The sequence below is a fragment of the Hylobates moloch genome, unplaced genomic scaffold (assembly GCF_009828535.3).
Source record: "Hylobates moloch isolate HMO894 unplaced genomic scaffold, HMol_V3 SCAFFOLD_2, whole genome shotgun sequence".
In the NCBI taxonomy this organism is placed as follows: Eukaryota; Metazoa; Chordata; class Mammalia; order Primates; family Hylobatidae; genus Hylobates; species Hylobates moloch.
This window is the reverse complement of record NW_026652277.1, coordinates 14,351,192-14,378,436: the sequence shown is the minus strand read 5'-3', so window position 1 is coordinate 14,378,436 and position 27,245 is coordinate 14,351,192. Positions and strand designations below refer to the sequence as shown.

The following is a 27,245-nucleotide window of genomic DNA, read 5'->3' as shown; positions in this document are numbered from 1 at the left end:
TCTGTCTCCCAAAGTGCTGGGATTACAGGCGTGAGCCACTGTGCCCGGCCGACTTTAATTTTTTTAAGCAGATAGGGTGTTACACCCCATCATGTGATTGACATCAGTAAAAATACCTCTCTGTGATGCCTTCAGGAATATCATTACAGATTCTTTCCTTTGGCCTACAGCATTTCTGAAGTATGAAATATTAGACACTACTAGCCGTGTATAGATCATTGTAAAGGAATTTATCTTTTGTGAGAATGAGCTGGGAGAGAGATCTTGAAATCACAGAGAGTTGGACTAGAATTAAAGGGTGGCAGTCATGTTGATTGTGCCACAGAGGAGGTCAGAGGTTGGTAGAGTCAGCCAGAGTCATAGCATTCATTCATTTGTTTGTTCATTGATTCACAGTTTGGAAGACTTACTGTGTGAGAAATGCTGAGAGACTAGTGTGTTCTGTCTCTGCGTTTCTTTTTTTTTTTGAGATTAGGTCTTGCTCTGTCACCCAGACTGGAGTACAGTGGTGTGATGGTAGCTCACTGCAGCCTCAACTTCCTGGGTGATCCTCCCGCCTCAGCTGCCATAGTAGCTAATTTTTGTATTTTTAGCAGAGATGGGGTTCACCATGTTGGCCAGGCTGGTCTCAAACTCCTGACCTCATGTGATCTGCCTGCCTCAGCTTCCTAAAGTGCTGGGATTACAGGTGTGAGCCACTGCGCCCAGCCAGGATTTTGGACAATCGAGAGAAAGATTCCAGCTTTTGTTATTGCAACAAAACCTCACAACAGCTGGAAAGGTAGGTACTGTTACCCCCACTTAAATATGAGAGACGAGAAACTCAGAAAGATGATGTAACTCGCCCAAGGCTTCATAGGTCCTGAATGACACAGTTAGGATTTGAACTTTAAAACAACAACAACAACAACAGCAAAAAAAACCATCAGATAGGATGGATTGATCTACTCCATGCCAGGCACTAAGAAAGTGTTGGTAAACAAAACATGGTTCTTGTCCCGAGGGAACTTTTTGGGGAGACAGAGAAACATGTAATTACAGTTCAGTGTGCCTGTGTATTGGTAGGAAGGTGCACATATGAAGCTGAAAAGAGGGTCACCTCATCGGGACGGGGGCTCAGGGACAGTGAGCTGGGCTGTTGCCTAAGAAAATTCCAGAAGTCAGAAATTACATAGCATTGCTCAGTGAGTATATAATGAGTTGCTGTGTGTCAAAGAGGACGCTGTCTTCTGTAAGATAAAGGAATACATAGTTTTAATAATATATTTAAATAGCATTATGTTGGCCAGGCGTGGCGGCTCACGCCTGTAATCCCAGCACTTTGAGAGGCCCAGGTGGGTGCGTCACTTGGGGTCAGGAGGTCAAGACCAGCCTGGCCAACATGGTGAAACCCCATCTCTACAAATACAAAAATTAGCTGAGCGTGGTGGCGCGTGCCTATAATCCCAGCTACTCGGGAGGCTGAGGCAGGGGAATTGCTTGAACCTGGGAGGCAAAGGTTGCAGTGAGCTGAGCTCACGTCACTGCACTCCAGTCTGAGTAACAGAGTGAGACTCCGTCTCAAAAAAAAAAAAAAATTACGTTATTAATATATTAAATATTAAATTATTTTATTATTTATTGTTATTTAATAAGAATAGCAAATATTTACTGAGCATTTACCAGGTGTTACATACTGTGGCAAGTACAATATAGTGAGCTGCCACCTGTAACATCGTCAGTGATACATGGACTGCATATATGACAGTGGTGCCCTGGAGTGACGATAATGGAGCTGAAACGTTCCTGTTGCCTCGCCGTCGCTGTCATGATGTTGTGGTGCCATGTGTTACTCACATGTTTGTGGTGATGCTGGGGTCAACAGACCTGTTGCACTGCCAGTCACACAGAAGTCCAGCACATGCAATTATGTGCAGTACCTAATACTTGCTAGTGATAATAAACAACTATGTTACTGGTTTATGTATTTGCTATGCTGTGCTTTTTATTGTTGTTTTAGAGTATACTCCTTCTACTTCTTAAAAAAAAAAAGTCAACGGTAGAATAGCCTCAGGCAGGTCCTCCAGGAGGTATCCAGAAAGCATTGTTATCATAGGAGATGACGGCTGCATGTGTGATACTACGCGTGAAGGCCTTCCAGTGGGGCAAGATGTGGAGGTGGAGGACAGTGATATTGATGATCCCCATCCTGGGTCAAACTAGGCTAATGTGTGTGTTTGTGTTCTTTGTTTTCTTTTTTTGAGGCGGAGTCTCTAACCCAGGTTAAAGTGCGGTGGCGTGATCTTGGCTCACTGCAACCTTCGCCTCCCCAGGTTCAAGCGATTTCCTGCCTCACCCTCCTGAGTAGCTGGGACTACAGGCATGTGCCACCACACCCGGCTAATTTTTGTATTTTAGTAGAGACGGGGTTTCACTGTGTTGGCCAGGCTGGTCTCGAACTCCTGACCTCAGGTGATCCACCCACCTCGGCCTCCCAAAGTGCTGGGATTACAGGCATGAAACACTGCACCCGGCCTTGCGTTTTAATTTTTAACAAAATTAAAAAGTTAAATGAATAGGGAAAAGCTTATAGAATAAGGATATAAAGAAAATTTATTTTTTTGCAGCTACGCAATGTGTGTGTTTTAAGCTGTTATTACGAGTCAATAAATTAAAAAGTTAAGTTACAGTAAGCTAACGTTAATTTATCATTGATGAAAGAAAAATGAAAAAAATAACTTTAGTATAGCTTAAGTGTACAATATTTATACAGTCTACAGTAGTGTAGAGTAATGCCCTAGGCCGCCTCATTCACTCACCACGCACTCACCCAGGGTGACTTCTAGACCCAGAAGCTCCATTCATGACAAGTGCCCTGTACAGGTTCAACATTTAAAAAATCTTTTTTGAGGCCGGGCGCGGTGGCTCACGCTTGTAATCCCAGCACTTTGGGAGGCCAAGGCGGGTGGATCACAAGGTCAGGAGATCGAGACCATCCTGGCTAACACAGTGAAACCCTGTCTCCAGTAAAAATACAAAAAATTAGCCGGGCGTGGTGGCAGGCACATGTAGTCCCAGCTACTCGGGAGGCTGAGGCAGGAGAATGGCGTGAACCTGGGAGGCGGAGGTTGCAGTAAGCCGAGATCACGCCACTGCACTCCAGCCTGGGTGACAGACCGAGACTCCGTCTCAAAAAAAAAAAAAAAAAAAAAAAACAAAAACTTTTTTGGCTGGGCATGGTGGCTCACCCCTGAAATCCCAGCACTTTGTGAGGCCAAGGTGGGTGGATCATGAGGTCAGGATTTCAAGACCAGCCTGGCCAAGATGGTGAAACCCTGTCTCTACTAAAAATACAAAAATTAGCTGGGCGTGGTGGTCAAGTGATTCTCCTGCCTCAGCCTCCTGAGTAGCTGGGATTACATGCATGCACCACCATGCCCGGCTAATTTTTGTATTTTTAGTAGAGATGGGGTTTCACCATGTTAGCCAGACTGGTCTCGAACTCCTGACCTCAGGTGATCCGCCAGCCTTGGCCTCCCAAAGTGTTGGGATTACAGGCGTGAGCCATGGCGCCCGGGCTTAAAAAATCTTTTACATTCTATTTTCATTGCACCTTTTCTGTATCTTGATATGTTTAGATATACAACTACTTACTATCGTGTTACAGTTGCCTGTCGTATCGAGTGCCATCACATGCTGTACAGGTTGGCAGTCTAGGAGCAGTAGCTGTATCATCTAGCCTAGGTGTGTAGTAGGCCATACCTAGGTTTGTGTAAATGCACACTGTGATGTTTGCACAATGACAAAATCTCCTAAAAGATGCATTTCTCAGATCGTACCCGAGACCGTTAAGTGATGCATGGCTGTATTTCACATGAATTTTCATACTAAATCTGCGCAGCCATTCAATAAAATAGATACTCTTGTCGCCACCATTTTAGAGATGAGGAAACTGAGGCCCAGAGTGGTTAAGTAACTTGGCCAAGGTCACATAGACCTATCTGTCTTGAAGAATTGGGATTTGAACCTCAGTAAAAGTACCTGTCTGGGGCCAAAGCTGATGCTCCCAGCCATTGGTGTTCCTTGCCCTGGTTGGTCAGTTCTGCCCCCTGAGCTCTTAACAGAGAAAATGTGACAGGGTCCCATGTCCCCACCATGTAGAGCAGCAGGTGGTAGGTGATGTCAGCATGGTATGAAGTGTTTCAGGGGTTCTTAGGGAATGGGAGTAATTTTTATTTGTATTAATTAATCGAGACAGGGTCTCACTGTCATCGAGGCTGGAGTGCATTGGCGTGATCACGGCTCACTGCAGCCTCGACTTCCTGGGTTCAGGTGATCCTCACACCTCAGCCTCCCGAGTAGCTGAGAATACAGGCACATGCTACCAGGCTCAGCTAATTGTTTTGTATTTTTAGTAGAGACGGGGTCTCACTGTCTTTCCCAGGCTGGTCTTGAACTCCTGGGCTCAAGTGATGCTCCTGCCTTGGCCTCCCAAAGTGCTGGGATTACAGGCGTGAGCCACTGTGCCTCATGGGAGTAATTTTTAACAGAAGTGATAGATGGAGATGAATCATAAGAGCTGGTGATGGAATTGTTTTTCTGGTAAAGCTTAAATGACCCACTTCCCAGGTGGCCACCAGGTATTCTTTTAACAGACGTTTGCAAAGCGCTTGCTTGGCCCTGGTGCTGTCCTAGCTGGGGCTTCAGTGGCAAATGAGAGATATGGTCCCCTTCTTCCTAGAAATTGGTACCGTGTCCATGCGTAATTAGCTGGGTGTGGTGGTATGTGCCTGTAGTCCCAGCTACTCTGGAGGCTGAGGTGGGAGGATCACCTGAGCCCAGGAAGTCGAGGCTGCAGTGAGCCGTGATCACGCCATGGCACTCCAGCCTGGGCGACAGAGGGAGAGCCTGTCTCAAAAAAAAAGACATTAAAAAAGTAAAAACAGGCCAGGTGCTGTGGCGCACGCCTGTAATCCCAGCACTCTGGGAAGCCGACGTGGATGGGTCACCTGAGGTCGGGAGTTTGAGACCAGCCTGGCCAACATGGTGAAACCCCGTCTCTACTAAAGATACAAGAATTAGCCAGGTGTGGTGGTGGGTGCCTGTAATCCCAGCTACTCAGGAGGCTTAGGCAGGAGAATCGCTTGAACCTGGGAGGTGGAGGTTGCAGTGAGCCGAGATTGCGCGACTGTACTCCAGCCTGGGTGACAGAGGGAGGCTCCATCTCAAAAAAAAAAAAAAAAAAACCACACCCCCAAAACTCCCATTCCCTATGAACCCCTAAAACACTTCATAGCATGCTTACATCACCTGCTGTCTGCCGCTCTGCATGGTGGGGACGTGGGTTTGCATCACGTTTTCTCTGTTAAGAGCTCAGGGGGCAGTCCAGATGCGGTGGCTCACGCCTGTAATCCCAGCACTTCGGGAGGCCGAGGCAGGTGGATCACCTGAGGTCAGGAGTTCGAGACCAGGCTGTCCAACATGGTGAAACCCCATCTCTACTAAAAATACAAAAATTAGCTAGGCAAGACAGCAACACTCTGTATCAAAAAAAGAAAAAAAAAAAAAGGCCGTGTGCAGTGACATGCCTGTAATCCTAGCACTTTGGGAGGCTGAGGTGGGCAGATCACTTGAGATCAGGAGTTCAGGACCAGCCTGACCAACATGGTGAAACCCCATCTCTACTAAAAATATAGAAATTAGCCAGGTGTAATGGTGGGCATCTGTAATCCCAGCTGCTCGGGAGGCTGAGGCAGGAGAATCAGTTGAACCCCGGAGGCGGAGGTTGCAGTGAGCCAAGATTGTACCACTGCACTCCAGCCTCATGACAGAGCGAGACTCTGTCTCAAAAAAAAAAAAAAGAAAAAGAAAAGAAAAGAAAAGAGCCCAGGTGGCAAAATCGACCACCCAGGGCAAGGAAGCCCCTTTACCGTAACGGTGAGGAGAGCTGGCTTCTAGCCATTCCCTGTGTCCTAACATTCCCATGAACTCCTAAAACACGGTACCGTGTTCTGCAGATCCCAGAGGCTTACCCCAGTCTCTGTGTCCTTGCTCACGTAGTATCTCCTGCTTCCAGAGCCCACCACTGATTCTTCAGGGCCAACTCAAATCTGATCTCTGCCACCCACTGCTCCCAGATGCTTGCAGCCTACTTTGGGCTTCTCTGTCTTTATTCTTTCATTCTTCAACTCATGCTCTTGAGGGTCCGTTGTCCTATAGTTTTCTTTTTTTAGAAATATTTTTGTGGGCTGGGTGCATTGGCTCATGCCTGTAATCCCAGCACTTCAGGAGACTGAGGCGGATGGGATCACAAGGTCAGGAGTTCGAGACCAGCCTGGCCAACATGGCGAAACCTTGTCTCTACTAAAGATACAAAAAATTAGCCGGGCGTGTTGGCATATGCCTGTAATCCCAGCTACTCCGGAGGGTGAGGCAGGAGAATCACTTGAACCTGGGAGGCGGAAGTTGCAGTGAGCCAAGATCGTGCCATTGCACTCCAGCCTGGGCGACAGGGTAAGACTCCATCTCAAAAAAAAAAAAAAAATTTTTTTTTGTGGAGATGGGGTCTCTATGTATTGCCCAGGCTGGTCTCGAACTCCTGGCCCCAAGTGATCCTCCCACCTCAGCCTTCCAAAGTTCTGAGGTTATAGGTGTGAGCCACTCACTGCGCCTGACCTGTTTTGCTTTCGGGAGAATTTTCTCTGATGCAACTGAAAGCTTCATGAGAGCAGGGGACACTTTCTTACATGTGATCTCTTACACATGATTTTCCGAAATACCTTGCGCGCTGAGTAATGGATGGAGAGTTTATTTGGTTCTGTTTTAAAAAGCCCAAGTAATGGAATTGTCTCCACAGTGGTTTAGAGAGCCTGCTTTTCTAAATGTTTTTGTTACTGAGAAGTCCTTGAGAACATTCCCCCGCTATTTTCTTCCTCTGGATTTCGTCTCTATAAATCATCCCCTCCTTCCGTGTGAGGATTGCTCACTGTGTGGATTAGCTGCAGTGAGTGTGTAATCCACGGGGCTTTGCCCTGCCTCTCCCCTCGCCTGTGTACAGGCCCTTTTCCTTAGCTACCACATTGCTGTGCTCGGGAAAGGGTGAGTTGTCAGGGAAATGTCATCAGGATGCTGCCTTGGTGCTGCTGGTACTCCAGAAAAAGACTCTTGCCCAGTAATGGCACAAAGCTCAACATAAATGACATTTGGCTTCTTCTGTCCTTCCATTAGTTGGGTGTCCCGGATTGCCTGTGTCCTAGGGTATCCTGCTGAATGCCATTACTCTATTATTTCCCCATTGGGCTTTCCTCCTCTCAAACATGACTTGTTGTAGTCTTGACGTGATGTATGGGAAGCAGTGTGTATTTGGCGTTTTTCATTTTTTACCCTTACAGATTGTGCTCTTTTGCAGTTTTAGGATTTTCGGTCTGTATGCCGATTTCTCTAAAACCAGAGCATGCGGCTGGGCATGGTGGCTCACACCTATAATCCTAGCATTTTGGGAGGCTGAGTTGGGCAGATCACTTGAGGCCAGGAGTTCGAGACCAGCCTGGCCAATGTAGCGAAACCCTGTCTCTACTAAAAATAAAAAAATCAGCCAGGTGTGGTGGTGCGTGCCTGTAGTCCCAGCTACTTGGGAGGCTGAGGCCGGAGGATCACTTGAACCTGGGAGGTAGAGGTTGCAGTCAGCTGACATCATACCACTGCACTCCAGCCTGGGCGACAGAGGGAGACTCTGTCTCAAAAAAAAAAAAAAAAAAAAGAATAAAAAGAATAACATGTCTATGGTGTTTGGATTTCTCCTTGGCACTGGGTACTTCCTTAGACACTCGATGGGGCCTTTACCCCATCACCAACTCTGTGGCTTAAGTACTGTTTGACAGATGAGGAGAACCGACCGGCCTCCGGTCACGTGACTTAAAAGAATAAGTCACAAGGCCGGGATTTGAACCTAGATCTGTGTGAAGAAGCTTCCAGAAGGCTGTGCTGACCGAGATGGAACAGACTTTTCCAGAGCCAGCTTTGAGCCTTGTCTAGTGCAGGTCTTGGGAAACTACCACCGGCCACTGGTCCAGGGAGTGCTGCCAGGGGGACCTTCATGTGATGGTGTGAAGGGTCTTTGCTAGTTTATTATGGAGTCATCAGACCTGTATGCCTGTCACGCTTCTCCTGAGGTCCGGTGGAGGCCTTGCCCGCCGCCTAGAACTGGAAATCATATTAGGCTCTGCAGGTGAGAATGCAGGGTCTGGATTCCCCCACCTTGCTCACACTCCTGAGAAACCTCTGTGCTGAGAGAGGAATGGCCTTAGTAACCATTTTTTTTCTTTTCTTTTCTTTTTTTTTTTTGAGACGGAGTCTCGCTCTGTTGCCCAGGCTGGAGTACAATGGCGTGATCTCGGCTCACCACAGTCTCCACCCTCCGCCTCCCAGGTTCAAGCGATTCTCCTGCCTCAGCCTCCCCAGTAGCTGGGATTACAGGCACCCGCCACCACTCCCTGCTAATTTTTGTATTTTTAGTAGAGACGGGGTTTCACCATGTTGGCCAGGCTGGTCACAAACTCCTGACCTCAAGTGATCCTCCTGCCTTGGCCTCCCAAAGTGCTGGGATTACAGGTATGAGCTACTGCACCCGGCCTTAATAACCATTTTTATAGGTCAAGCACACATTTTGTTATTGCATGGCTATTTCTCTCCTGGCAAATGAAGATGATAATTTTTGAAACATCCAGAGAACCCTGAGATTTCGAATCAGGCTGTTGGCAAACAAAACGAAACAAACAAATTAAAAAAAACCATAATGTTCTTCCCAGGGTTCTGGCAAACAAAATGTAGTATTCTCTGGAACTTTAAAAAAAAAAAAAGTATGATCTTTATAGCTTAGGTATCCATTGGCAAAAGGTCATGGAAAATTCAGTCAGATATCCAGAAACTGAGACAAAGTCGGCTTTATTTTCTCAAATGGCTAAAACATGTTTCTGTCCTTGTCCTCTTATATGAGTGGATGTTGTCCTGGTCACTTAAGCAGGTGACCGAGCAGAACAAATATTCTTTGACTTGAAGCTCAGTGTTCTTCCCTTACTTTTTTTTTTTTTTTTTTTTGAGACGGAGTCTCGCTCTGTCGCCCAGGCTGGAGTGCAGTGGCGCAATCTCGGCTCACTGCAAGCTCCGCCTCCCAGGTTCACGCCATTCTCCTGCCTCAGCCTCTCCGAGTAGCTGGGACTACAGGCGCCCGCCACCACGCCTGGCTAATTTTTTGTATTTTTAGTAGAGACGGGGTTTCACCGTGGTCTCGATCTCCTGACCTCGTGATCCGCCCGCCTCAGCCTCCCAAAGTGCTGGGATTACAAGCGTGAGCCACTGCGCCCGGCCTACCCCTTACTTAAGATTTTTTTGTTTTTGTTGCTGTGCTTGTTCTGCTTGCACTAAAATAATGATTTTTCTTTTCTTGTTACAATGTATTACAGATGTTATTCAGGAGTTTATTAGATCACATTTACTTTGTTTCAGGGCTCGTTAATTTTAAGAAGTCATTATAAATAAGCTGTGTAATAAAGGACCCACCATATAGGAATGCACTTCAAGTGGTTTCTTCGTATTTTTAATAATTGGAGAACACCAGGAGATCACACATGGGAAAATTAAAAATCTCAGTGGCTGGGCGCTGTGGCTCACGCCTGTAATCCCAGCACTTTGGGAGGCCGAGGCGGGCGGATCACGAGATCAGGAGATCGAGACCATCCCGGCTAACACGGTGAAACCCCGTCTCTACTAAAAATACAAAAAATTAGCTGGGCGCGGTGGCGGGCGCCTGTAGTCCCAGTTACTCGGGAGGCTGAGGCAGGAGAATGACGCAAACCCAGGAGGCGGAGCTTGCAGTGAGCCAAGATCACGCCACTGCACTCCAGCCTGGGCGACAGAGTCTCAGAAAAAAATCTCAAACACCCAGTCTTTTAAAGATGATCTGGCATGATGTGCACAGTTGGTCATTGCTTCTGTTTAGGATATGTTTGGAAATCTCTGTGGCTCTTGTGATTTATATGCAAGATGACCTTTTCATGTTGTCACAGGCAATTTCATAAAAATAAGAAGGAGTTTAAACTGTATCTTGCATTAGGTTAACATCCAAAGGTATTAGGAGCCAAGCTGTTGAACATTCTAGTTTGAGATTCTGATTTTGCACATGGTTGATTCCAGAGAAAGCACCCCAGGCATGCAGCCCAGCTCACAGGCCACTTCACAGGCTGGGAGGCCTTGTTCCTCTGGAGTCCAGTGTGACCTCTGGGGACCTAGACCCCGGGCCAGCCTCATGGGCGTTCACCCTGCATGGCTGCCCAGGGCCCCATGTGCAAAGGGCTCCATACTTCATCTAATGCACTGCTCTCTCCATCTAGAGCCCTTACTACTTTTTGTTTTAATAGATATATTTTTTTAGATGCAGGGTCTCGCTCCATTGCCCAGGCTAGAGTGAGGTGGTGAGGCTAGAGTGAGGTGGTGCCATCATAGCTCACTGCAGCCTCTAACTCCTGTGCTCACGTGATCCTCCCGCCTCAGCCTCCTGTGTAGCTGGGACCACAGGTGCACGCCACCACACTTGGCAAACTTAAATTTTTTTTTTTTTTTTTTTTGTAGAAATGAGGTCTCGCTCTATTGCCCAGGCTAGTCTTGAACTCCTGGCCTTGGCCTCCCAAAGTATTGGGATTATAGGCACGAACCACTATGACTGGCCCCTTAGTATTTTTTTTTTTTTGAACAAGGGTATCCCCATTTTCATTTCACGCTGGGTCCCACAAGTCAGGTAGCTGATCCTGGTCCCTTTCAGTTATAAAACTTTCTTCTCTACTCTTTTTAGCCTAATATCAAAGGCATTTTAGTGACTAAAATTTTCTTAGGGTTAGTGGTTAAAAAAGTTTATTGAGCACTAGAGTTTACTGGATACCTGGAAAGGTTTTTTTCTCATGAGATCTCTATTCAAGTGTGAGCATGCATTTCTTTTTCTTTTTCTTTTCTTTTTTTTTTGAGATACTCTTGCTCTGTCACCTGGCTGGAGTGCCGTGGTGTGCTCTCAGCTCACTGCAACCTTCGACTCCCGGGTTCAAGTGATTCTCCTGTCTCAGCCTCCCAGGTAGCTGGGACTACAGGCACATACCACCATGCCCGGCTAATTTTTGTGTTTTTAGTGGAGACAAGGTTTTACCATATTGGTCAGGCTGATCTCAAACTCCTGATCTCAGGTGATCTGCCCGCCTCGGCCTCCCAAAGTGTTGGGATTACAGGCATGAGCCACCGCATCTGGCCAAGCATGCATTTCTTTTAGTAGAGCAAGAAAATCTTTGAGGTACTATTCTGAAAAAAATTTGAGGTGTTCCTAAAATATCATGGCCTGCAGGCTTTCTCAGTCAATGGATCTTGTAAGTAGACAGTGCTCTCTGGACGAATATCACACTGCTTTGGCCTGAATCTCAGCGTGACTGCTCACGAGGGATCTGTCTGCATGATGCTGAACCTCTACTTACAGTTCATAAAATGGGAATCATAATGGTTTATGTTATATAGGGTTGTGATGAGGTTTTCATGAGATAAATCATCAGAGTTTCTTGTTTGTTTAATGCCTGGTGTTTAAGTGCTCAAAAATGTTAGCTAAGATCACTTAATTTGGGGCCAGGCTTGATGGCTAACGCCTGTAATCCCGGCACTGTGGGAGGCTGAGGCCAGTGGATCACCTGAGGTCAGGAGTTCCAGACCAGCCTGGCCAACATGGCGAGACCCTGTCTCTACTAAAAATACAAAAATTAGCTGGGCGTGGTGGCGCACATCTGTAATCCCAGCTACTCGGGAGGCTGAGGCAGGAGAATCGCTTGAACCCTGGAGGCGGAGGTTGCAGTGACCCGAGATCGTGCCACTGCACTCCAGCCTGGGCGGCAAAGCGAAACCTTGTCTCAATCAATCAATCAATCAATGAAATAAAATAAAATAACTTAATTTGAGGCCAGTTTTTACCATTCAGATTCATGGTCAGATATGATTCTACTCCTGGCTAAATATCTTTCAAAAATGTGCCAGAAAGTGGATGCATCAGTATAAATCTTTTAGGAGGACTTTTTAAAAAAGCGTGTTGTTGGCCGGGTGTGGTGGCTCACGCCTGTAATCCCAGCACTTTGAGAGGCTGAGGCGGGCGGATCATGAGGTCAGGAGATCGAGACCATCCTGGCTAACACAGTGAAACCCCGTCTCTACTAAAAATTCAAAAAAATTAGCCGGGCGTGGTGGCGGGTGCCTGTAGTCCCAGATACTCGGGAGGCTGAGGCAGGAGAATGGCATGAACCCGGGAGGTGGAGCTTGCAGTGAGCCGAGATTGTGCCACTGCACTCCAGCCTGGGCGACAGAGCGAGACTCCGTCTCAAAAAAAAAAAAAGAGGCATCGCTGATTGATTGAACATCAGGTGAAACCTTTTTTTCCTTAGTTCTGAATCTAGCAGAGCAATTATGATACTGTCTCACCTTCCAATTAAAAGGATCAATGATTATAAATATAAGGGTAAAGGTTGTAAGGCTACAACCGTCACACTTGGAGCATATGTTTTTGTAATGATTATTGAGTTTGACAACCCAAAGGAGGCCAAAGAAATCCTTCCTTTTATGAAGCTGATAACGTAATTGCACTTCAGTTTTTCATGTGATTATTGCCCGGAAAAAAGGGAAAGATTTTTCTTATCATGATGCCACCCAAGTCAATATATGTTTAAGAGCATTTCTCGGCCGGGCGCGGTGGCTCACACCTGTAATCCCAGCACTTTGGGAGGCCAAGGTGGGCGGATCACGAGGTCAGAGATTGAGACCATCCTGGCTAACACGGTGAAACCCCGTCTCTACTAAAAATGCAAAAAATTAGCCAGGCGTGGTGGCAGGTGCCTGTAGTCCCAGATACTCATGAGGCTGAGGCAGGAGAATCGCTTGAACCCAGGAGGCGGAGATTGCAGTGAGCTGAGATTGCACCACTGCACTCCAGCCTGGGCAATAGAGTGAGACTCTGTCTCAAAAACAAAAAGAAACAAACAAACAAAACCATGCATTTCTCAGCTAATTTAAGCCTCACACATTTAGTAATGATATAATTGGCCTAGTCATTTGTCAGGTTGTTTTTGAGTTAAAATGGATGGTTTGAGGTTGAGGCGAAATCGATGAAAAGTATATGCCTGTGTGAAGTAGCTTGTACATTTTTATGACTCTTCCTTTTTGATTTAGGTGAAAGCCTGCCTTTTCTCTATATTGGAAATAAAAAAGGAAGTAGGAGTGAAAAGAACTGGTCATGTCTTGAAAATAATAGCAAAAGGAGGTCAGCTTTGTACATACATTGAGCAGTGACAATGGGCCCCACGCCTTATAAAGTTGTAGAATGAATGCCGTTCCCTTCCTGGGGTAGTCACAGCTTGACTTGGGTGATTGCTTCTGAATCCTGCAAGGAGAAATCTTGGGGAGTGGTTCTTAAAAAATGTCGGAAGGACTAGAAAATCATAATGCTTTCTTTTCTTTTTTTTTGGGGGGACGGAGTCTCCGTTTGTCACCCAGGCTGGAGTGCACGATCTTGGCTCACTGCAGCCTCTGCCTCCCAGGTTCAAGCAATTCTCCTGCCTCAGCCTCCCGAGTAGCTGAGATTACAGGCGCACGCCACTGTGCCTGGCTAATTTTTGTATTTTTAGTAGAGATGGGTTTCACCTTGTTGGCCAGGCTGGTCTGACCTCAAGTGATCCGCCCTCCTCGGCCTCCCAAAGTGCTGGGATTACAGGCTTGAGCCACTGCACCCAGCCAATTCTCAAGTTTTTTTAAGAAGACAGTGCAAGCTGCTGAGAATCGATGATACAGTCTGAGTTCTCTGATAGTTGTGGCGTGGCATACAGAAGCAGTCCGTGTTCACGTTCGGAGTCTGGTCAGTGTTCATTTTCTTGCTAATTGGATGATCCCAGATGTGCCAATTAGCTGGTACCAGGGGCATGTTTAATTGGTAGAAATGATGAGTTGGACCGTGCTGTTGCCTGATGAGTTTTCAGAGCAGAGACATGGCATTTTAGGTGACTTGGGACTATAAAGCAAGAGTATAACCTTTGCTATATACTCACGAACCTTCTGACACTCATTGTGTGGATTTTTCCACACCAGTCCATTTTCCTTGGAAACTGTGACTTTAAGTGAAATGATGTAACGAAACCACAATTTTTCATTTTTTTCATCAGTGTTGTAATGAAATGATATTGAACAAAATGATGATATTCAAGTATGTGATTTTGCTTAAAATCAATTTCCAAGAACTGATTGGACATTAAGTGAGGACTTACTGTGCCACCTTTTAGGGAGAACAGTTGAACAACAATGGTCTGAGCTGATATTTGGAATATATTAATGAAAACCATGTTGTAGAATGTGTGCCCAGCCTCTCACTATATAGTCAGCCCAATGGACACCTTTTATCTGTGTCATAGCCTGTAATGATAATGTATGTGAAATCCTTATGGTATGCATCACACTTGTTTATACTAGATGATAAGGTACTTGTGGATGAGCCTGATGCATGTTTTGGTAACTTACTTAGGATCTTTCATGTGAAATGCTCAGAAATGAAAGGTGCAATAGTCTGTTTACTATCATACCCAGAAATAAAAATGCTAGTACTGTTTAGAAAGATTTTAGCTAGAAAAGTTTAAAAACCAGGATGGGCACAGTGGCTCACACCTGTGATCTCAGCACTTTGGGAGGCCGAGGTGGGCGGACCACCTGAGGTCAGGAGTTCCAGACCAGCTGGGCAGCATGGTGAAATCCCATCTCTACTAAAAATACAAAAATTAGCTGGGCGTGGTGGCGGGCGTCTGTAATCCCAGCTACTCAGGAGACTGAGGCAGGAGAATCTCTTGAACTCGGGAGGCGGAGGTTGCAGTGAGCTGAGATCATACCACTGCACTCCAGCCTGGGCAACAGAGTGAGACTTCATCTCAAACAAGCAAACAAAAAACTATGACTTCAAGTAATAATAGCGCTTTCTGTGTTCCTTCCAAGCGCTTTGATTAAATGTGTCATTTAATCTTTACAACATCCCTGCAAGTAGCAATGTTTTTGTTTGTTTTTCTGTAGTTGGCACATGGAGGAGAAATGACTTGTCCGAGGAAGCACAGCTAGTAATGGACAGATCTGGGATTTGAAGCCAGGTCTTCCAAAGTCCACACGTTTCCCCTGCACTTTTCTGTATTTTTTCTACCTAACCAAGCTTTTGCTCTAATATGATTTGTTCAGAGCATCAAACCACATACATAATCCAGGTTTCAGGATATAGTTTTTTTATCTGAAGTATTTGGTACTAAATAATTAAATTAGCTAAGTGTCAAATCCCTCTGTTTTAGGATTTATAGATTTAAATAAAATTAGAATAGATCTTTCCAATTTTTTTTGTTGTTGTTACTGTAAAGAGCTTTTTGTGGTGGAACTAATTTTGGTGAGCAACAGAATAAGAACTCAGGGAATGTCGAAGCAGGAAAATTGATACAGAATTTCAGAACGTGCTCAGAATAAAGTCTTTATTTTCAGCAGTAAATTGAGTGACTTGCAACTCGGGGAAATGTCAAATTGACATGAATGTCCATTACTTGGACTTCATATTAGCAGGTGTTTATTTCACCACAGACATTGGGCTTTATTAAATACACCCATTTCAAGTCTTCTTGAACTTCAGAATTACTCGAGCGTGTTATTTTCTTTTGCTTTTTTTTTTTTTTTTGACAGAGTCTCGCTCTGTCGCCCAGGCTGGAGTGCAGTGACGTGATCTCGGCTCACTGCAAGCTCTGCCTCCCAGGTTCACGCCATTCTCCTGCCTCAGCCTCCTGAGTAGCTGGGACTACAGGCATCCGCCACCGCGCCCGGCTAATTTTTTTGTATTTTTAGTAGAGATGGAGTTTCACTGTGTTAGCCAGGATAGTCTCGATCTCCTGACCTCCTGATCCACCCGCCTCGGCCTCCCAAAGTACTGGGATTTCAGGTGTGAGCCACTGCGCCCGGCCATTATTTTCTCTTTCTTACCTAGTACAAGCATAAAGAATGTTGAAAATCTGTAAGATAACTAAATATTAAGGAAGTTGTGTATTGGGAAATAAGCATACGTAGGTCCTTTTATGAATGGACATAACAGCAAAATAACCTTTTAAACAAATAGTTTTTAAAAGTCTACTCACAGAGCTAAAATCACACTTGATGGAGAAAGAATGAATGCTTTACCTTAACTAACATCAGGAGCAACACAAGAGTGTCTGCTTTCACCACCCCCATTCAACTTTGTAGTGGAGGTTCTAGCCAGCGTAGTTAGAAAATGAAATAAAAGGTATCCAGATTGTAAAGAAAGAAGTAAAACGATCTCTATTTGCAGATGAGATGATCCTGTAGAGAAAAAATCCTAAGAAATCACCTAGATAACTATTCCATTTAGTAAATGAGTTCATCAAGACTGCAAGATCCAAGATCAGTATACAAAAATGAATTACATATGTATATGCTAGCAAGGAAAAATAAAAAAAATTAAGAGAACAATCCTATTTATAATATCATCAATAAGCATAAGGTATTTAGGAATAAATTTGACCAAAGAAGTTCGAGACTTGTACATTGCAAACTACAAAACATCATTGAAAGAAATTAATGAAGACTTAAATAAATGGAATGACATCTTGTGTCTATGGATTGGAAGGCTTAATGTTGTGGAGTTAGCAAAACTCCCCAAATTGATATATAGATTAAACACAATACCTTTCAAAATCCCAGCTCGCCCTTTCTGCAGAAATTGAGATGGTGATCCTAAAATTCATATGGAAATGCAGGGAACCCAAAATAGCCAAAACAGTCTTGAAAAAGAAAAGCAAAGTTGGATGGCTCACAATTTGATTTAAAAACTTACTACAGAGCTACACTAATCAAGACAGTGTGGTCCTGGTGTATAGATCAGTGGACTAGCATTGAGAGTCCAGAAATAAACTCTCACATTTATGGTTTATTTTCTTTTGACTGTCTTATTGGTTAAGATAATTCAGTGATGGAAAGAATAGTCTTTTGAAAAAATAATGCTTGAGCAACTAGATACTCATATATAAAAGAATGCATTTGGACCACTGTCTCACACTGTATGTAAAAATTAATTCAAAATGGATCAGTGACCTAATATAAGAACTAAAACTATAAAACTCTTAGAAGAAAACGTGGGTGTAAATTTTTATGCCTTGAAAGCACAAGCAACAGAAATAGATACATTGTATTTCATCAAAAATTGTGCATCAAAGGATACCATCAAGACAGTGAAAAGACAACTCACAGAATGGGAAATGTGTTTTGAAAATCTGTAAAGGGCTTGAATCTAAATATGTTAAAAACTTTTATAACTCAATAATTAATAGATAACCCAATTAAAAATGGGCCAAGGATATGAGTAGGCATTTCTCCAAAGAAGGTACATGAAAAGATGCCCAACATCTTTAGCCATCAGGGAAATGCAAATCAAAACCACGATTAGATGTCACTTCATACCCGCTAGGATGACTGTAATAAAAAGATAGATAATAACAAGTGTTGGTGAAGATGTCTCTACATCTCTCCTAGGCTGCTGGTGTGGATATAAAATGGTGAAGCTGCTTTGGAAAGCAGTTGTTACTCAAGAGAGTCAACATGACATTACTAATTGAGCCAGCCATTCCGTTCCTAGGTATACATCCAAGAGAAATGAAAATATGTGCCCATATGAAAACCTGTATATGAATGTTCATGGCAGTGTTACTGATGTAGCCAAAGAGCAGAAACAACTTAAATGTTTATCAGTGGATGAATGGAAAAAGAAAGTGTACATATCCATATAATGATGTGATATTTGGCTATAAAAATGAATTAAGCATTGATATATGCTACTACTCATGGCTGAACCTTGAAAACATTTTGCTAAGTGAAAGAAGCCAGTCACAAGAAACTACATATTGTGTGATTCCATTTATATAAAATATCCAGAGTAGACAAATCTATACACACAGAAAGTAGATTAGTGGTTGCCTAAGGCTGGGGGTTGGAAGATAGTTGAAGAGTAATGGAAAATGACTGATCAAAGGTACGATGTTTCTTGGGGAGAAAAGATGAAAATGTTCCAAAATTGATTGTGATGGTCATTACACAGCTCTGTAATTATACTAAGAACCGTTGAATTGTACTTTTTTTTGTTGTTGTTTTTTAAGATGGAGATTCGCTCTTGTTGCCCAGGCTGGAGTGCAATGGTGCAGTCTTGGCTCACTGCAACCTCCACCTCCTGGGTTCAAGCGATTCTCTTGCCTTACCCTCTCAAGTAGCTGGGATTACAGGCATGTGCCACCACACCTGGCTAATTTTGTATTTTTAGTAGAAACTGGGTTTCAGCATGTTGGTCAGGCTGGTCTTGAACTCCTGACCTCAGGTGATCCACCTGCCTTGGCTTCCCAAAATGCTGGGATTACAGGCGTGAACCACTGTGCCTGGCCTGAATTGTACATTTTAAATTTGTGAATTTTGGATGGTATCTCAATGAAGCTTTTACAAAAAAGGCAATCTATGGAGTATTTCCTGTGGCAACTGAAAGTTCAAATAGAGCCAAGCATGGTGGCTCCTGTATATAATTCCAGCACTTTGGGAGGCCAAAGTGGACCAATTGCTTGAGCTCAGAAGTTCAAGACTAGTCTGGGCAACATAGTGAGACCCTGTCTCTACAAGAAATACAAAAATTAGTTGGGTATGGTGGTGTATGCCTGTAGTCCCAGCTACTTTGGAGGCTGAGGTAGGAGGATTGCTTGAAGCCCAGAGGTGGAGGTTGCAGTGAGCTGAGATTGTACCACTGCACTCCAGCCTGGGCCACAAACTGACAAACCCTGTCTCAAAAAAAAAAAAAAACAAAAACACAAAAAAACAAAAAACAAAACAAACCCTGTCTCAAAAAATAAAAAGAAACTACTAATTTAATAATATAAAATAAACTATGGCACATCAATATAATGGGATACTCTGCAGACTTTAAGTTGCAATGCAGAATGTTATTGAAGGACGTGGGCAGACAATATACTGCTTAATGTAAAAAATAAGTTAACAAATAATATGATCCCAATTTTGTGGAAGAACATTTGTAATTATATTTATAGGGGGAGGGCTGGAAGTGTGTGTGTACCTTCATGATATTAACAGCAGTCATCTGAAGGTGTTGAAATGACAGATGACTTTAATTTTCTCCTTCTTGCATTGCTGTGTTTCCTAGATTTTCTATAATAATCATGCACTAGTTAGCAGAAAAAGAAGTTTGAAGTAAATTCACATACAATATAACGTTTTGATACTTTAATAAAAAATAATAATAATGTGGGACTACGAAGATAACTTTACCCGGCCGGGCGCAGTAGCTCACTCCTGTAATCCCAGCACTTTGGGAAGCTGAGGCGGGCAGATCACTTGAGGTCAGGAGTTTGAGACCAGCCTGGCCAACATGGTGAAACCCCGTCTCTACTAAAAATACAAAAAAAATTAGTCAGGTGTGATGGTGGGCACCTGTAGTCCCAGCTACTCAGGAGGGTGAGGCAGGAGAATCGCTTAAACCCAGGAGGCGGATGTTGCAGTGAGCTGAGATTGCACCACTGCACTCCAGCCTGGGCGATCGAGAGAGACTCCATATCAAAAAAAAAAAAAAAAAGTTACCGTTAACATATTTCATTTTACAATTATTGCTATTCATAGAGTAGTGACAGCCTCCGTGCTTTGACACACACATTATATGTATAATATATAACGGCTTTCATTGAGTTTGATATATATACACACACATATATACATATATACACATATATACATATATACATATATATACACATATACATATATATACATATATATATACACATATATACATATATATACATATATATATATATACACACACACTGTAAACTCTTAATGAAAGTTATATTATGTGTATCTCGGTTGTTTTTTTTTTTTTTTTTTGAGACAGGGTCTGGCTCCGTGGCCCAGGCTGGAGTGCAGTGGTGCAATCTCGGCTCACTGCAACTTCCACCCACAAGGCTCAAGTGACCCTCCCACTTCAGCCTCCCGAGTAGCTGGAACCCTGGCTAATTTTTGTATTTTGTTTGGTAGAGATGGGTTCTCGCTATGTTGCTCAGCCTGGTCTCAAACTCCTTTGCTCAAGCGATCCGCCCACCCAGCCTCCTACAATGCTGGCATTACAGGCATGAGCTACCGCACCTGGCCTGTGTGTGTGTCTTTATGTCATAATAATTGCTCAATAAATGCTAACTATCCTCTATTGGGATGTAAGTTCTGAACTATTTTATTCATTGTGAAAGATTGGGCTCAAAAATTTCCCTTTCGCCCCTGCTGGCGCCCCACCAATGCTTAGTTGCTGTCATGAGTGAGTGAGCAGATGGAGCCCATTGTGGGAGGGAAGAAGCCTCAGCTATTTTCTCCCCCGGGAACCTCCCTTTCTGTAGGCATCTTGCCAGCCCGGCATCTTTGCTTGTTCTTTGAGTAGGATGAGGTGACTCTCAGGAGGCTTCTGGGATCTTCTCCAGAAATGCGCTCACCAGAGGAGACCCTGGCTCAGACTCCCAAGTAGCTGGAAGTACAGGCGTGCGTGTGCCACCGTGCCTGGCTAATTTTGTGTTTTTAGTAGAGATGGGGTTTTGCCATGTTGGCCAGGCTGATCTCGAACTCCTGACCTCAGGTGATCCGCTCGCCTTGACCTCCCAAAGTGCTGAGATTACACGTGTGAGCCACTGCGCCTGGCCCAAGCCCTTGTTACTGTCGAATTCTGCCCGAATCAACCTTGAAACTTAACTAGTTTTCTCACTTTCAGCTTTTCCCCCAGACTCCAGCTTCTAGATTCTCTGTCTGTCAATAAGAGTGTCAAGGTTTAGAGCAGAGGCAAAAACTGGTTTAGAGCAGAGAAAAAAGCCTTGGTCTATGCTGGTGTGCCTTCTTGGCCCAGGAAATGTTTTTGGCAGTCTGAGTGTTTTGTCTTCTCTGTTGGGGGCTGTTAAGAGGCACAAGAAAACGTACCTGTCTGCTAATTGCAGAGGTTAAAAGGCAAGAGCAAAAACACATCGCACCTGACATGCGTTTCGAATTAATAAATTGTTAAAAATGCCTGCTTGGGAGACTTCTGTGGGGCTCAAAGACAGCTCCGTCATTACCTGGGACTAGAGGCTCCAGCAGTTTTTCAGATACTGTGTGTCAATGCGAGGTTTGTCTGCTGTGAAGGGAAAACCATCCCACCGCTTAGGAAGTCATGAGATGCAGCACGAATGTGATTTTGTTACCACGCTCCCCTGGAGGCACATCGTGCTGTTCTAGAAAGCCTGTCGTTGGAGGAAAACACTTGATGAGCCTGCGGTAAAGGCGTGGCTTGCGATTTCACTTGGGAAGCACATCGTCGTGACATCTGTGTGATTTACATCCCGGAGCTGATGGAGACACCACCACACTCCATGGAAGGTCCTTCCTGTCCGATCTGTCCAAGGTCTGGAGGAAGAGGCGAGATGGGTCAACTGTGAGCTTCCATCAGCTTCTGCCTAGAGAGAGGCTAATTGTTTGGGTTTCTGGTGATTCCACCAGCTCCAGATTTAAGTGTTCTCTATGCTATGGTGGTGTGGGGGTGTGTGTGGTCAGTTACCGCTTAAACTCCCTGCAGAGGGGGCTGAGGGGCTCGGGTGGCGGGTGGTTGGCGGTGGCGTGTGCCAGCCCTGGGTCTGTGCCTAGACCAAGGCTCATGTTCTGCCCATTGCTCTTGGGACAGGCTCTTTGGGACATCAAGGATTCTGGGAACATCCCGACACTGCTCTCCTTGGGGTGTATGGCCAGAGGTGTCTTCAGGCTTCAAGGAGAGGTGCTCAGTGCAGGAGACTCAGCTTCTGCCCAGCACCACGGGGTCGCGGGCTTGGAGCATCCAGGTGGTTTCATCCAGGCCTGAGTGAGAACCTGACCTAGTTACTGTGCCTCTCTCTGCACGTTGGCAGAATAAACAGACCTTGCTTCCTCCCCTACTCACAGCAAGCAGAATTCTGCTGAGCCTCTTGGAGGCTGGAGGGCCAGTTTTAGTAACGTGCCCTTTCCTGTTTGGCGACCGTCCAGTTATTTTGGGTGAATGTTAATGGCCGTGAGTTTGAAAGTTGTAGTTAGATGAAAACGCCCTCTCTGGACACAGTGTCCTTGTCACCTACTGTCTGAAGGTGCTTCCTTTTTGGGGAATAGGATTGAGAGCAAAATGATCACAACATCTGTGGCTTTAGATTGTCATTTGATTTTTTTTTTGATGCCTTCTATCTGCATTTAGGTCAGTGGAAGGGATGAATTCATCATAGGCACTTGTAGTAGAAAATCTCCTTGAGCCTCAAAGAGAAGGCTATTTTTCCTGTGGGTCATCTTTTTTGCTGTGCATGGGAGGTACTGCCCCATGGGGCAGGGTGAGTTTAACTTTTGGAGGTGGCTGGTGGTCTTGGGGGGAACTTAATTTGAGGACATGTGCATGACCAATAAATGTTCTGGAGGAAGGAATAGTCCTGTGTCTCCCATATTTTTATCTTTTATAAAGCGCTTGTACTGCACGGTGTCCTTCTAGGCTGATGCAGAATTTTCATACTGCATTTGCTAGTGATTTGCACCAGTGGCCGAAGAACTATAAAGTAGTTGTCTCTATTTTTTAAAAATTAAAAAACGATGGGGTCTTGCTCCATTGCCTAGACTGGTCTCAAACTCCTGGCCTCAAGTGATCCTCTTGTCTCAGCTTCCTAATTGCTGGGATTATAGGGACGAGCCACTTTGCTCAACCTTAGTTTCCGTTTTATTCGGAATGGAAGGAATTTCTCATATAAGTAGAATTCTAGAGCTAGAAGAGACATTGTATCTCTATCTCTGTCTCTATCTTTATCTCTGTCACTATCTATCTCTGCGTCTGTCTCTAAACTATCTTTATCCCCTTGTTTTATGGAGACAGAATAGGCACAGAAAGTTAAGCCCTGTTTCTCAAGATCCTACAACTAGTTGAGGGTAGGATAGGGTCCATTGTGCCCAGGGAAAACCCAGGTAAGAGTGCAGGGCCAGGGCTAACCAGGAGCTCCGGGACTTGTGCAGCCTGCCTGTTTCCAGTCTCTCTGTTCCCCCTTGGGTCGTGTCACGTGGGAGCAGAAGCTTCTAGTCTAACGCGTAAAGGACTCAAGAGGAAAGGGGGGCCCAGAAGGGTTGAGGGACTTGCCTGAGATCACACAGCTAGTGAGTGAGTCACCTGTCCAAGCCTGGAATACAGGTCCACCTGTCCCCACGGAGCCATCCTTCTGGCCCACTAGATTCAGAATGAACTCAGGCTCAGCGTGCGTGAATAGAGGATGCTGTGCATAGTCCTGACTTTATGAATCAGCTTGATGGGATTCTGTGTGGGGTCAACTAATGTGCTCAGAGTCCAGCATTGAGTGAGTAGGAGGTGGGAAGGGGTCCAAGCTCAGTTCTGGCCAACTCCAGAGCTCAGTGTTAGGCCAACACTGTCTTCTCTTGTGAATGAGGAAAACCCTTTCTCAGGCCATGATATATTGGTATCTCAGTCTTTTGGCCATGAAGGGTAGAGGGGAAAGATTGAACTTTTAAGATCTTTGCCTGGATTCTTGTTGTTCTCAATACAAAATAAAATACTTTAAGCTTGTGTGGGGCCCTGGGAACAAGCTGTAGGTGTGCGCTTTTTTTCCTCAATTAAATTGGAATCACTATGTAAATTAACTTTCCAGGGGATTGTCTGTGGGAATTCCTAAAGCAGCCTTAGGTTGGTTTGACATGTGAAGAAAATACATCAAGCAATCAATCTTAGAAGCTTATCTTCTATTCAGGGTTTCCACAGGAAGGCAGTTTCACCCCAGCTGGAATCACCGGTTGCTTTTCACATTCTTAATTCTTTTGCCAATTTTCCAGATGCCTTTGGAAATTCATGCTGACCGTTTTTTTTTTTTTAAAGATTCCATTTTAAGTACTGAATATTTTCCTGTCACTACTTAAACTGGCATGAATAAAATATTCCCTTTCAGGAGGATGATTTTCAAATGTTTCTGAAAGAAAAACAAAACACCCTAGTCGGTTAAATTTAGGAGGTCTGTTAAAATGCCCTTACAGCACCAGCAGGTGAATTTGAGAATAAGAATTCTGTCTTCCTCACAGTGCCATATACAGTGCACTGTAATGGCAAGCATAAGGAAATTAGGATGACTAGAACCAAATCATCCAGGACTCAAAATAGAGTTTCTCCCTCAGAACAATCTGGGGTATCGATACTAAATTTATGGGATAGTGACTGTCATTAACAGCTCATAGAACTGAAAATGGTGAAATGATTTGAAAATCAGATAAACAGTAATTGCACCACTGCACTCCAGCCTGGATAGCAGAGCGAGACTTGTCTTAAAAAACACACACACACGCACACACACACACACACACACACAAACACAAACAGTCTGGGCGTAGTGGCTCATACCTGTAATCTTAGCACTTTGGGAAGCCAAGGCGGTGGATCACCTGTGGTTAGGAGTTCAAGACCAGCCTTACCAACATGGTGAAACCCTGTTTCTACTAAACATACAAAATTAGCTGGGCGCCGTGGTGTGCGCCTTTAATCCCAGCTACTCGGGAGGCTGAGGCAGGAGAATCGCTGGAACCCAGGAGGTGGAGGCTGCAGTGAGCCGAGATGGTGCCATTGCACTCCAGCCTGGGTGACACAGCAAGACTCTGTCTCAAAAAAACAAAACAAAACAAAAAATCAAAAACAAAAAACATAACAAAACCCCCACAACTCCTCCTTCCCTCTCCCCCCAGCCCCTGACACCTACCATTCTACTTTGTTCCTGAATTTATCTACTCTAAGGGCGTCCCGTAAGTGTGATCATACAGTACTTAGCCTGTTGAGATTACCTTATTCTACTCAGCCTAATTGCCTTATGGCTCATCCACATTATAGCATTTGTCAGAATTTTCTTCCTTTTTATTTATTATCGTGTACCATATGTTATTTGGAAATACGTATACATTGTGGAAGGACTAAATTGATCTAGTTAATATATGTATTACTTAACATACTTGTTTTGTAGTGAGAACACTTAAAATCTACCGTCTTAGCAATTTTCCAGAACATATACATTGTTATTAAGCACAGTCACTATGTTGTACAATAGATGTCTTGAACTTTTTCCTCCCAGCTGAAATTTTGTATCCTTTGACAAAAGTCTCCCCAACCCCCTGACCCCCAGGCCCTGGTAACCACCATATTACATTCTACTTCTATTTTTTTTGAGACGGAGTCTCGCTCTGTCACCCAGGCTGGAGTGCAGTGGTGCGATCTCGGCTCACTGCAAGCTCTGCCTCCCGGGTTCACGCCATTCTCTTGCCTCAGCCTCCCAAGTAGCTGGGACCACAGGTGCCCACCACCATGCCTGGCTAATTTTTTGTGTTTTATGTAGAGACGGGGTTTCACCGTGTTAGACAGGATGGTCTCGATCTCCTGACCTCGTGATCCACCCGCTTCGGCCTCCCAAAATGCTGGGATTACAGGCGTGAGCCACCGCGCCTGGCCTTTTCTTCCTTTTTAAAGGAATACATTTTCTTTTAGCTCCTACTGAATGTAACTCATGGTGCTAGGCTCTTTGAGAAAGGCAAAAACGTTTCACTCCAGGAACTCATATTGTTATGGGTGAAAAGAACTGAAAACACGGCAAGTGTTTTAGATGTGTGTTACCACCATCTATCCTCCTGACCTCAGTGAGATGGGGTCAGACATTTTAATTTTCTCACCCAAGGACATTCAGCGAATTAAGTGGCTGAGTTGAGCTTCAGGCCCAGCTTTGGGAGACACTCCCTGTATCCTGTAAGCAGAGACCAAATCAATGCTGTGTGAGTTTAGAGATGGAGGCACCCAGCGCACCTGGGGGAAGACATGATGGACGCGTGAGCATTGCGTCCAAACTTGAGGCATGGCACTTGAGGTGTCCTGCTCTGAAGGCGGGGACAGTGGCTGAGCAGACATGCCGGCCAGAACACTACCCTGAAGATGACAGTGTTGACATCAAGGGCGGGAGGTGAAGGAAAATGGCAGTTTACCCTCCACACCTCACACATGTGTGGGTTTTTCCTTCTCATTAAGCAGTTCTCCAATTCTTGGACACCTGTGTTTCCTACAGTTCACCTGTGACACTGACTATGCGCAGGTATTGCAGACCCCACAGGTTGAGGGCAGTTCCACAAGCCTGCTCTCCACACCCCCTCCACTTCAGACGCCAGTCACAAGTCCTAGGTTGTGGCTCGTGCTTTTGGCCAACTGGCCATACGTTGAGGGTTCGCACCACCCCTAATACACGTTTGATCGTTTGTGATAATGGCTCACAGAACCTAGGGAGACACTTATGTTTACAGTTTTATTATGACAAATACAACTCAGGAACAGCCAAATGGAAGAGATGCATAGGGCGAGGCGTAGGGTGGGGTGGGGTGGCAGGGGAGCTTGCTCTCCTCTCTGGTTGCCCCACCTCCCTCGTCTCCAGGTGTTCACCAACCAGAAACTCCCCAGACCCCTCCAATTAGGGTTTTTATGGAGATTCCATGATTGATGTACATCACTGGTCGTTGGTGACTGACTCAACCTCCAGTGCTTCTCCCCTTTCTGCACTGGAAAATTCCAACCCTCTGTCATCACCTGGTTGGTTCCCCCTGGTAACCAGCCCCCCTTTTCCAAGAGTCACCACATTGGCATAAACTTAGGTATGCTTGAAAGGGGCTTATGATGAATAATGAGAGATGTTCCTTTCACCCCATCACTCCAAATTCCAAGGGCTTTCGGAGGTCTGTGCTAGGAGCCAGAGTCGTACACCAAAGATAGATTTCTTACCCTGCCACACCTGGGAGATGGTAGAGTTGACATCAAGGGTGGGAGGAGATGAGCAAGCTGGGCATGAAGGAACCAGCGGGAAACCAGGTTAGAAAGGGGGTAAAGGTCAGATCATGATGGGTTTTGAGTTCTAGGCTGAAGTGTTTATAGTGTTAGCTCGTGACACATCCAGGATGTGGGAACATGAGCAGAGCTGAGCCTTAGAGAATGACCTCAGAGCCTGTAGCAGGGCTGTGATCTGGGCCTGGACCGATGTGGTAGCGGGCAGGGAAGAGGCTGTGTACAGGAGGCCTTGGAGGGCAGGGCTGGGACATGGTGCTGG

The 27,245-nt window shown here is 45.0% G+C and overlaps 1 protein-coding gene across 5 annotated transcripts in view; it reads left to right on the top strand.

Annotated features, from left to right (window-relative positions):
- Window positions 1-27,245, top strand: part of CAMK1D (calcium/calmodulin dependent protein kinase ID) — a 485,392-nt gene that overhangs the window by 20,559 nt on the left and 437,588 nt on the right. The window contains exon 1 of one of the 5 annotated variants that reach the window (XM_032161140.2): window positions 20,001-21,529. The exons of the other annotated variants lie outside the window; for them this stretch is intronic. Within the exon in view, the coding sequence (XP_032017031.1) occupies window positions 21,477-21,529 (53 nt within the window). The 5' untranslated portion in view covers window positions 20,001-21,476. Of the gene's footprint in view, window positions 1-20,000; window positions 21,530-27,245 lie in introns of those variants that run through there. 5 annotated transcript variants of the gene reach the window in all.